Here is a 12,328-nt window from a genome sequence, read left to right on the forward strand (position 1 = left end):
ATATTTATGCTGTTATTAGCATCCTTTGATCACAAAATATGTGTTTTTTTATTGTCTCCTGGGTTGTCAACAGGGAGAAAGGAAGTGTTCACACTCTCGTCACCATGGATGTAAAGGATATTACTACTGTCACTATTGGCATCAATGAGTATGTCAATCTTTTTCAGTGGGCTAGATCAGCTATTTCATGCAAATGGAGAGGCACTCAGGAGGAGCAAGGGTTTCAAAATAAATTATTTCACTTGCAGAGTGTCTTACAACGCCTTAGTGACAGTCTTCCGGAAATGTATGACCTCATTAATCGAGCGGAGTGGAGAAGCCACAAAGATGGCGTGGCCGAGCTCCTTCCAAAACTCAAGGATGTAGTCTATGATGTTGAAGACCTTCTTGACGAGCTCAGATGGTACAACCATAAGGTGATAGTGGAGGGAAATGCAAGCCAATCATCTATTACTGACTTCTTTAACAGCTTCATCAATGTCAATGATATCCATGAAAGGCTAGATCATATTTCCAATTGCCTGGATAAAAAGGGGTTAGGTGAACTGACACCACGGTTTGACAGAACAGTCAGGCCAGAGACTAGCTCTTTCGCCAATGAAACAAAAATATTTGGTCGTGGCATGGAGCTAAAGCAGATATTGAGAGTGCTCGGTGTGCCTACACACAATCATTCGAAAGACAAGTGGGAAAGTCATGCTAATAAATCAAGATTACCCAATCTTCCAATTTTGTCGATAGTTGGAATTGGGGATGTTGGAAAGACCACTCTGGCCCAACATATCTGTAGTCATCCACAAGTGAAATCTCACTATGACACAGTAATTTGGATTTGCGTCTCAGATGATTTCGATGAGAAGAGGCTAACTAAAGAGGCTATAGAATCATGTCCTGGTAAAGAGGCAACAACTAACAATCTGAATTCTCTTCAGCATGCTCTTTCTAAAATATTGGAAAACAGAAAGTTCTTGATTGTCCTCGATGATTTGTGGGATGATGCTCTGAAAGAAAATGGCCTGTGCTGGAAGAGGTTTTGTGCACCTTTGATAAATGTGCTACAAGGAAGTATGATGTTAGTCACCACCAGATCTCCAAAAGTTGCTGATTTTGTAAGCACTATGGAGCCAATTATATTAGAGGGTTTAAAAGATGATGAATTTTGGAATTTCTTCAAACTATGTGTCTTTGGATCTGAGAGTTCCAATGATTTTCCAGAGTTGGAGCTCGTTGGTAGAAAGATACTTCCTAAGTTGAAGGGCTCTCCTTTAGCGGCTAGAACTCTTGGACGCATGTTACGGGATGACCTTCGTACATCACATTGGACTAATATACTAAACAGTGAATTGTGGGCGTTGGACCAAGAGACAACTGAAATTGTGCCAGCTCTTCGGTTGAGCTACATTTATTTACCATTCCACTTGAAAAGATGCTTTTCATTCTGTGCTGTGTATCCCAAAGACAAGAAGTTTGAAAAGGACAGCCTGGCGGAAATTTGGGCGGCACAAGGCTTTGTGAAATGTCAAGGTGCTGTTCCACTTCAAGATATTGGCCGTCAATGCTTTAATGACCTTTTAAATAGGTTCTTCTTTCAAGAAGTTCAAGGCGAATATTTAATTCATGACTTGTTGCATGATATGGCACAAAAAGTTTCCGAGCATGATTGTTTCATTGTGAAAAGGACGTCTGACTTCGAAAGGATTCCTCGGAATGTCCGGCATTTGTCAGTACTCAGTGGCAAAGGCAAATACAATTCTGACTTGTCGAGCCTATGCCAGTACAAAAAGCTCCGTACCCTTCTTTGCAACAAACCTTTGGGAAATAAAAAAACCTCAGGTCGTTTGGTGGGAGATTGGTGCAATGAACTTCTGCGTATGCGTGTGATTGTTTGTGCGTCTTTGAATGAGTTACCAACTAGCATTGGCAAACTGAAGCATCTTCGGTACCTTGAGATATCCAGATCTTGTTATGTTACCAGTTTTCCTACAACATTCTGTAGGCTCCATAATTTACAGGTTTTATGTGTCAAGAAATGCCAGGTAGAAAGCTTGCCTAGTGACTTCAATAGGTTGATCAACTTATGGAGATTTGAATCACAGGGATTTAAATATGGTCCAAATATTAGAGGATTTCCAGAAGAATATTATTATGGAGTACATATTGATGCAGCCGAAGATAAGTGTGGACTAGGATGTAGCTTCATAAAGAATATGAACCAACTTCGTGGACATTTGGTGATAAATAATGTTTACAAGCTAAGCAAGTATCATTTAGCAGAAGCCAAACTAAAGAATAAGGAATGTTTTGACAAGATGACGCTGCAATGGGGACAACGGGGTAAAACATTCAGTCAGGAAAACGAGATAGAAGTCCTTGCAGATCTACAACCTCCTGCTAGTATCAAGTCTCTAGTCCTTGACAATTGCCCAGCTGTTTCTTCTCCGAGCTGGTTTCAGCCACAAAGCCTGCCAAGCTTAATATCAGTTTCATTTCTTCGTTGTAATGGACTGAAGATACATAATGGCAGCACAGGTTTCTCGTCCCTGACAGATCTAATCATTGATGGGTGCTACCGTTTATCAAGTCTCGAACAGCTTCTCCATCCAACATATCTACCAGCTATCAAGAAAATTGCAATAATGAGTTGCTGGAACTTAATATCAGTGGGGACCGAAAGATTTGGGGATTTTCATTGTCTTGAAATATTTAAGCTGGTGGATTGTGGAAAATTAAACTCCGAGAGTTTGACTGCACCCTCTCTGATGAAGCTCGTGCTACATGGTCGCTGTGAGAATCTCATGAACAGTATCCAATGCTGCTCTCTCACCAACTTTTTCCTGTCATCCTGCCCTCTCACGTCCATCCAACTGAAAATGTGGAACCTTCCAGCTCTACAGGAGTTGCACATTTCAGATTGTCGATCTCTTGCATCCATTGGACAGTCTGGACATGTCTTCACCAACCTCATTTACCTAACCATCAGCAACTGTGAAGGACTGTCAACCATTGAGAGTATTCCATTTACCTCTCTACAGGAACTGCGCATTTCAAATTGTAGATCCCTTACATCTATTGGACAAAGTGAACAGGTCTTCAGAAACCTTATTTCTCTAACCATGAAGAACTGCACAGAACTGTCCACCATTGATGGTATGCTAGAAAAAGAATATCTACCTGCCATTAAGAGTATTACATTTGACTGCTGTCCCAAATTGTTCATATACGGTAAAAGGTTTGGGGATTTTTCTTCTCTGAAGGATTTGAAAGTTTCTAGATGCCATGGAATCAACTGGGGGGGACTGGTGTTACCATCTTCCCTCCAAATTCTCCATTTGGAGTCATGTGGAGATATCTCTTCATTTATTCCCAGCGGCTTAGAAAACCTTCAATCCCTAGTTTCACTAAATTTATTGTGGTGTGAAAATATAAGATCCATTCCAGGGCACCTTTGGAGCAGTACTCTCTCATCACTCCAGGAATTACAGATTCTGTATTGTTGGGGCCTTGTGTCCATTGGTGGAGCAGACGACATTTCAGAAATACAAAATGTGTTGATTGAGGGCTGTTTTCGTTTGAACATGAAAAGAGGCAGCTTCTTGATATCCAAGCAGAAGCACGAGCAGCCTGTGAAATCAAGGTACATGTGTTTAAACCAAGTCTTTTACAATGTACGATGATCCCTGTTAAGCATCGATGGCTGAATGGTTAAAGCGCCCCACTCATAATTGGTAAATTTGTGGGTTCAATTCCGCTGATAACTATATATATGTGGTACATCTACAGCAATAATTCTGCACCTACACCTACAGCAATAGTTTCAACTAATTTGGAGGACTAAAAGAACACCGAAATAATCTCAGGCTCTCCCTCGTGACTAATTTGTTTTGACAAATTGTTAATTATCGCTGCAGCATGTAGTCTCATGTCACTAATAGAATTTTTCTCTTTTTCGAGTGTTAGGCTCTTTGCCGAGTGCATTATGTCGGACACTCGGCAATAGTATTTTTGCCGAGTACCTAACTCGGCAAAAATGCGAAACTCGGCAAGTAGGTACTTTGCCGAGTGTCGTGGAAGAAACGCTCGGTAAAACAACAAAACTCGGCTAACAGTGTTTTGCCGAGTGCTACACTCGGCAAAAGGGGTTCTTTACCGAGTGTCACACTCGGTAAAGGGAGGTCTTTGTTAAACTGCATAGCGTTGGTCGTAGAGGTTGCATATGACCTCGGATAAAGACGGTTCAAAAATCAAAGTTGTTCATTTTGAAGAGACGGACAATTTGCATGTTGAGAACTTTTTCGTTTAGGCCATATTAGTTATACTTTTTGGCATGCCAAATTTTAATATAATCTCAAATGACCAAGGTGATGGCCATATTCACTGCATGGTTTATTGTAATGGTCCCAGTTTAGACACATAGGTGCGTCTTGACATTACAGACAATGTTGCCAAATAAAGTTTCCTACTTTTTTGTACAAAAAGATCAATTTTCATTTTCTAAGTGTCAAAAATGGGTGTTGTGAAGCAAGTACAAAAATAGGGGAGCATGGCATCACTCCAATTATCATAGTAAGTAGACCATGTTTTATGCACAATTCACAAGTTTCATTGATTTTATAGTTTTCTAGCTACTTCCGCACATTTAAATGACTTTATGTCAATATTTCGGAAGTAATTCAAATTTGAACTGCAAGTGTGTGATAGCTCTATCATAAAAATTAGCAAAAAAAATGGGTACACAAGTAGTCATTATATGGGAGAACCACTTGGAGTTTTGAAATATTCAACCTCTTGTTATAAATAGCCATTCCAACCATTTTGACCCCGTTTGAAAAAAAAAATAAAGAAAAAGAATACAAGTTTAAAAAATGCAATCCTTTCGCATGGAGTTCTTTTATGTGTACTAGTTAAGAAGGAAAATACCAAACTTTCAATATAAATAATTTGAAAAAAAAATCCTTCACAAAACGGGCTATCGTGTGTGAATATTCATGACTTTCAAGTCAAAGGACCAAGGTGATGATCAAATTCATTGCATAGTTTATTATAATGTTTCCAAATTAGACACATAGGTGCATCTTGACATTACAAACAATGCTGCCAAATAGAGTTTCCTACTTTTTTCTACAAAAATTAATTTTCATTTTGTAAGTGTCATGGGTGTTTTTTGTGAAGCAAGTACAAAAATCAGGGTGCAAAATGGCACCACTCCAATTATCACAATAAGTTGACCATATTTTATGCACAATTAACAAGTTTCATGGATTTCTAGTTTTCTAGCTACTTTCGCACATTTAAATGACTTTATGCCAATTTTCCGAAAGTAATTCAAATTTGAACTGCAAGTGTGTGTGATAGCTATGTCATAAAAATTAGCAAAAAATATTTGTATGTACACAAGTAGTAATTATATGGGAGAACCACTTAGAAATTTGAGAGATTCAACCTCTTGTTATGACTAGCCATGTTAACCATTTTGACCCGTTATGGGAAAAATGAAAGAAAAAGAATACAAGTTTTAAAAAATGCAATCCTTTTGCATCGAATCCTTTTAAGTGTACTAGTTGCGAGAAAAAAAAATCAAATTTCAATATAACTAATTTGAAGAAAAAAATCCTTCACAAAACGGGCTATCGTGTATGAAAATTCATGACTTTCAAGTCAAAGGACCAAGGTGATGGCTTTAAAAAAATGTTTTTCACTTTTCTTTGAGTAAAAGATGGATATAAAATGGCACCACTCCAATTTTCACATAAAGTAGACCATATTCAATACCAAATCCCTTTTTTTTATTCATTTGCATATTTCTAATATTTTTTGATATTTCCAAATGTTGCACTCGGTAAAAGTCAGACTAAGAAAGCACACTCTCAACCAATCGCACGAAGTCACATGGATGGATGACGTGGCGACCTTCCTTTACCACGCCGGCTCCTTTCCCTCTCTCTCCTTATCTCATCCCTCTCAATCATAGCCACGAACACCTCCTCTCTCTTCTCTATCTTCTCACACCATGCACATCTCGCTGTCCACCACCGGCCGCCGGAGAAGAGCGGAAGACCGGCGATTTGGGCGGCGCCCTGTGCAGGCATGCTGTTCAGCCAGCCGCTCGCGACGCTGGCCATGTTCAACCTCGAGCATGGCAGTGGCCCGGACATCTACGGCATCTCGGAGATCGACGGCTTCAACTTGCTATGCGGCTCGCCGGCGTGATGCGTGTGCGTTGTCCGGCGTTGTACGTACGTGTGTTGTGTTGGCATGTTGATGCATGCATGCTTGTGTACTGCCTATTGATGTGTGCGTGTGGCTTGGCCGGCGGTATGTGCGTGCATGCTTTGGATTAGAAGCTCGCCGGCTGATGTGTGTGTACTGACGAGATGAGCAGCTAGACAACGACAGGTAGACCCGTCCGTCGTCTTGAGCCCCGCCCCTACCGCAAGCGCGACGAGCTCCGGTCAAGAGCGCCGCCGGCGGTGCCTTTTTTTTATTTCTGTAAAAAAGCTTTATCGAGTGCACCACTCGGACAAACATTTGTGACTCCGGGCAAACTGACTGATTTCCTCCGTTTTCGTTCTCCGTTAGTAGCTTTTTTTACCGAGTTTAAACCTTTGCCGAGCGCCATGAAAACAATCGGCAAACTTGTTGCCGAGTGTTCGACAAATGGTTCTCGGCAAACTTCTGTTCGCCGGAAGGGGGTACGCCGGATGTCCTTTGCCGAGTGCAACACCTCGGCTAAACCTTTGCCGAGTATTTTTTGCCCTTTGCTGAGTTTTTCTGGCACTCGGTGAAGGCTTCCAGTACTGTGTATTTTTTCTACTACTCAGTTCACTTTCTGATCACTGTTTTTTCTCTCATGTAGCTCAAAGACCGTCTGGTGCATGCCCACAGGGATTGATGAAGGGGATCGATGGTGGTAGCTAGCTAGTGCGGCAAATACTTCTCAGCCGCTGTAATTTTCGGGAAGCACTAGGAATCAGACTACTATTCCTAGCCAACCATCAGACTAGCATGCAGCCGTTGGATCACAACCTGGTGGACCGTTGGATAGTACTGAGTTATTTGGATTTTGGAAGCAAGTTTGTTGAGATATGGAAGCACGTAATATAGGGAAACTAAGAAATACCAGATATTTAGGAAACTAATCGAGGAGTTTCAGGAAAATAATTAGCGGGGAATTAATGTAGCGTTGAGACTTTCCAAAAGCATTTTTCTTCCTTATGAATCACAGTTTATTTCCTTACGAAGCACTTCTTGTTTCTAGTATTCCTTCAAATTGCGTCGAGCAAAAACAAAATGTGCTTCGATCTAAAAGAGACTGTTTTACTTGTTAGCAGTTGCTGACTATAATTTTGCTTCCATGTGGAAATAATGTTGGTTAATTACGATTAGTTTCAAACAACTAAAATCTAGTACGAAATTTTGTATTTCCAGATGCATCTTATGCTACAAAACATACATGGATGTGCAATGGAAGCATTCCTTTGATTCATGGAAATATTGCAAATAATGTAGTAAAAAAATCCAAGGCATTTGCGTGCTTCCCTGAAAACATTCCAGTAGACCGAAGCAAATAATTTGTAGTGCAGTAGAAACATATTGGTCAACATAAGCATTTGATTTGTGCTATGTTTCTAAGAGCTTCATAACCAAAATTTTGATGTAAAGGGAACACTCTTTTTGTATATAATGGAAACATTTCCTTTGGAACCAATTACAACTCTGTTTTGCACCAAAACTAGAAGACTACTAGAACACTATTTTAACATTGTCATAGCTAGTGTGGTGGACACTGGATAATCTGATCACGATGGGATGATCTGCTGATGCCACGAGCCGTACGCCATTCACAGCACAACCGACAACTTAGGGCCTGTTCGGAGTCTCACCACTCCAGAACTCCACTCCCGGAGCGGGGGTAGCTTCAGCTGAAAATAAAGGAGCTGGGAAACACCTGCTCTGCAGATCCTCGTATTTCTTGGAGCCGGCGGACTACCGAACAGGGCCTTAACTTGATCTCACCTCATACATACTCAACACGTTAGAAGATCATTGGGAGTATGCTGGTAACAACGAAGCACAGCTGGAATCAGGTGTGGCAAAATATCTATACAATAGAAGCATCCGGTGAGAATGAAGGAAGCACACTGTAGTGATAAGAAAATCACTAAACAAAGCAAAATAATTGTACAACAAAAATTACTAACAGAAGCAACACCGGTAATGGTTGAATTACATTAGTAGTGGTTGAAGCATATGCTAGTATCTGATACTGATTGAAGCAAAAAAATGTATAAAAGTAGCACACACTTACAATGATCGAAGCAAAAAATACATTAGATAGAAATATGCAAGAAATTAAAGGAGGAAGCATGGTGGATTGGAAGCATAGTTTCATTTTATCACACCATATACAAGACACCTGGAAGCACGCAAATTTGATCGCTAGCATGATTAGGGCATAAAGTTAATTAAAATATAGAATCTTAGCTAATATGAACATAGGGTATTGTGAATATAACCACAAATATGAATAAGACTAAACTATTTTCAGTAAGAAAACTATTAGCAAACTGATCATGGACTATTGCCACCAATTACCAAGATTGAAGAAGCAGATCTATGATGCTTAGGAATTATGGAATTTTGAAGCATCAATGCTATCTCAACATAAAACAAGAGTACGCAAATAGAAGCATATTTAGAATGTCAACTCTACGTAGTAAAGAAGCACAAGTATGATGCATATGAAACATGGATAGCATCATATTCATACAACCTCCCCACAAAAAAAAAATCATACAGCCTCAACAAAGCTTGCACATACTTCAAGAACAATACTTTGAAATTGAGGATAACCCATGCTTGTCACCAATACGTGAGTCCAATTATTTTAGATCTAGAACAGCAATTTCATCAAAACTAATTGTTGGTTTGGTAAGGTCACACACGTTTCAATCTAAGACGTCATCATTGAGCCGAAGTGCCGCATATCGACCCTTGAGCATACAATCTGTTTCGGCATGTTCATTGGTGTGTGTCAAAATATGGGAATTGAAGGAATAAACCGAGACACGAACATGTTCACTGAAAGTAAGTGTATGGAAGCAAGACAATGGAATTAAGAAGCTTATCCTATGTACCTAAGTAGTTTATTAAACATAGTATGTCGATTCGTAGGAAGCTTGGAAATATGACAGCTCAACATTAATTATTCGTCTTGGTCGGAAGCATAGAAATTGATAATAGAAACAACTAAGATTGCTTCCAACATGAGGATGTATGCTTTTCGTCGCCTACATACAAATTTAACCAGTTTTTTAGTGACCAATGGAAGTAATTATTTTGACAAAGAAGCATCAAAAAGTGAGCTCGGTACATTTGTATTGTTACTTGGAAGCATTGAAAATTGAAAAAAAAGGCACAAATACTAATATTGCTGCCAACCGAGGAGGCATATTTGTGTGATGCATCTACCCAGTTCACAAAAAAATTGTGGTTGATTTAGTGATCCAATGCATTCTAGACGGCACAAATTCACACCCACAAACATGGCATAAACCAAGGTATTGGCATCTAGGTATCATATGAAAATCAGAAAACAATTATTTTAGGAATCAACTAGCACTGCATCATTTAAAAAGTAGAAGAGGAGAGGACTCAAACCCTAGTTCTGATGAGGATGTGGTGGGAGAACCTATGATACTCCATACGAGCTTGCTTTGTTCCTGAACCGAGTGCTACACCAACGAGGTGGACCGGAGTCCAGAACGGCAAGTGGAGCAAGGCCTGATCCCGGTGGAGATAAGCACGACGGCGAGTTAGCTGGCGAATTCGTCGCTGACCAGGACGCGGAGCTGGCCGGTGGAGTCAGCTGTGTGTGAGGCGGGGGAGAAAGGGATCTGGACGAGGCAAGCTGGAGGGCTGGAGGCGATGCGCGTGAGGTGCAGGGAGAGAGCTTGGCGCTGCGTGCGAGATTAGGGAGAGAGATTTACGGGCTTTGATTGCGGATCGTTAGTCCGATTGGATTTTTATAATTTTTTATTTCCATAAGAAGCAGAACCTTGAGCGTCCGATTTTAATCAAATCGACGGCAGTCAAGTGGTCTGGCGTTGGCATCTTCTCAGACTATAGATAGAAAGTGTTTCCCTTTTCTTTTTGATTGTTGCTTTGTGATGTACTGCTTTTATGGACAGACTTGATTGGTAGGGCGTATTGATTGATGCGCCAGGTTTTTTGCCCCATAGGTTATACTCAGAGCAGAGTATAACGAGTAGGTTTTCCTGGCTGATGTCGAGTTCGCGAACCTTTTCCTTTTTTGGGTGACTTTGCCGAGTATAACCAGTGCTTTGTTGATGCTGTTGAAAATTTTGTCAGAATATGCTATACTTTTACTTTGTCAGAAGTGTTTTTCATGTTCGATCTCTTGTTAAGCCTTACAGTTTTAGTTCTGAATAACTTGGTGATGTCAGTTATACTTCTGAATAACTTGGTGATGTCAGTTATACTTCTGAATAACTTGGTGATGTCAGTTATACTTCTGAATAACTTGGTACTACAAATGGTAGAAGTCATTAGTAGATCATGAATCCTTCATTTTGTATTGCCCAGAAAACTGCTATTATCATGAATCCTGCTAGTTCTCAATAACTTGCTGACTGCAAAATAAATCTCCTGCATTAGATATGATACACATTAACACATGTATGACTTAAGTTTTAAAGTAGCAAGAATGGAACCAAATACTTCACAAACCACATTTATCTTTGTTCACAGACTCACGCTATCTTTTCTCGAGAATAAACTCTCGAAAGTAGAAAAACTGTTCTATAAGTTAATGAGCGAATTAAACAGGTTTGATCAAACACAATTAGCACTTTACCTTTTAGTTCTGACCATCTCGGACTGAGACTAGCTTACCAAAGATACGTAATATTCAACAAAGATCTGCATCTCTTCCAAATATAATTCTCTCTCAGCCTACATGTGCCCCAAAAAGCTCCCTTCAGACTAACAACAAAATAGTTAGCTGCAACAGTTTCAGCTAGCTGTGAGCTTATCATTTACATTCTTCTCGGACGCTTCCCCGTTTGTCCAGCTTCGAATGCTTCCTTAGTCTCCTCACCTCAATTCAAAAGTATTTTTTTCGAAGTCCTAACATCATGAGCTTTCACCATATCTTCGTAGGCTCTCAAGCAAGCATGCTTATTCATCTCAACTTCATTTGTATCTGCATCATTCACCAACCTTAGAGCATCTCCCGCCGTTGGCCCCCCAAGGGGCGCTTAAAATCGCCGTTTGGGGGCGAGCCGGCGCAAAAAATCGGCCTGGGGGCGAGTGGGTTCCCAGTCGCCTACCCCAGAGCCGCCCCCAGACGCCGTCTAAGTTAAAAAAACATTCGGCTAAAATTCAGCAAACTTGGCATATATTAGACATGTTCGACAATTTACATAGCAAATTTATCTAAACGAAAGGCCGAAACTAAGGGGCGAAGGAGTCGCTGAACGCGGCGTAGTCGCCGCCGTCGCTGCCATCCTCGTCATCGGCGGCGGCGGCGGCCTTCTCCTCCTTGACGCGGCCGGCCCTGCTGGACCCCGGCCCGGCATCGCCATGGAGGACCGGTGGCGGTGGCGGCGTGTCGTCGTCATCGCTGTCGTCGAGGAGGACGACGCCTCCTTCGTCGCGGCCCCGCGGCGCTGTTCGTAGCGCTGCAGGGCGGCGCGCTGGCGCTCCATCTCCATCTTGAGATAGTCGTCGCGTGCCCATTTCAGGGCCGCCTCCTTGTCGAGCTCCATGTCGCCGTGCTCCGTCTTCACGGCGGGGAGCCCCGGCTCTGTTTTCATGGCCGCGAGCCCCGGCTCCGTCTTTGGTTTGACGAAGCGTGGAGGAGCCGACGAGGAGGCGCGCCGGCCGCCCTCGTTTATGACGATGCCGGCGCTGCATGTGCGCCGGCCGAGCGGCGTCTCCGCTGCGGGCTCGGCCTTGACGCCGAGCAACTCGGCGAGCCGGAGGAATGGGAAGGATCGAAGAACGGGAGGAGGAGTGCGAGGAGGAAGTCGAGGAGGAACGGAACCTCCTGGGCATCCATTGCCCGCCACGCCGGTTCGTTTTGGCATGGTATGCCAGCGGCGGTTCGTTGCCGCCCACGAGGTACGACAACACGTCGTCGAGCGTGCGGCCGGGGGCGCCCCACCACACGCGGCGCCCCTCGCTGTTCTTGACACCGCCCACCACCGACGCCCCGTTGATGGACGCCAGCCTCTGCTCCTGGCGGCGCTGGAAGTACGCCACCCACGCCACGTGGTTGTCGGCGGAGTACTGGGGGAGGGCGAGCTGC

At 42.4% G+C, this 12,328-nt stretch overlaps 1 protein-coding gene and 1 long non-coding RNA gene across 2 annotated transcripts; both read left to right on the forward strand.

Annotated features, from left to right (window-relative positions):
- The first annotated feature begins 104 nt into the window (after positions 1-104).
- Positions 105-3,835, forward strand: LOC123115303 (putative disease resistance protein RGA4). The gene is made up of 5 exons (XM_044536493.1): positions 105-1,579; positions 2,348-2,496; positions 2,530-2,995; positions 3,056-3,634; positions 3,781-3,835. Exons 1-5 carry the CDS (start codon positions 105-107, stop codon positions 3,833-3,835), a joined length of 2,724 nt encoding a protein of 907 aa, XP_044392428.1.
- A 2,122-nt stretch (positions 3,836-5,957) lies between these two features.
- LOC123117731 (uncharacterized) lies at positions 5,958-7,238 on the forward strand. The gene is made up of 2 exons (XR_006457489.1): positions 5,958-6,233; positions 6,854-7,238. It is a non-coding gene; the product is annotated as an uncharacterized lncRNA (long non-coding RNA).
- Positions 7,239-12,328: the final 5,090 nt, after the last annotated feature.

The sequence above is a fragment of the Triticum aestivum genome, chromosome 5B (genome assembly GCF_018294505.1).
Source record: "Triticum aestivum cultivar Chinese Spring chromosome 5B, IWGSC CS RefSeq v2.1, whole genome shotgun sequence".
Taxonomy (NCBI): domain Eukaryota; kingdom Viridiplantae; phylum Streptophyta; class Magnoliopsida; order Poales; family Poaceae; genus Triticum; species Triticum aestivum.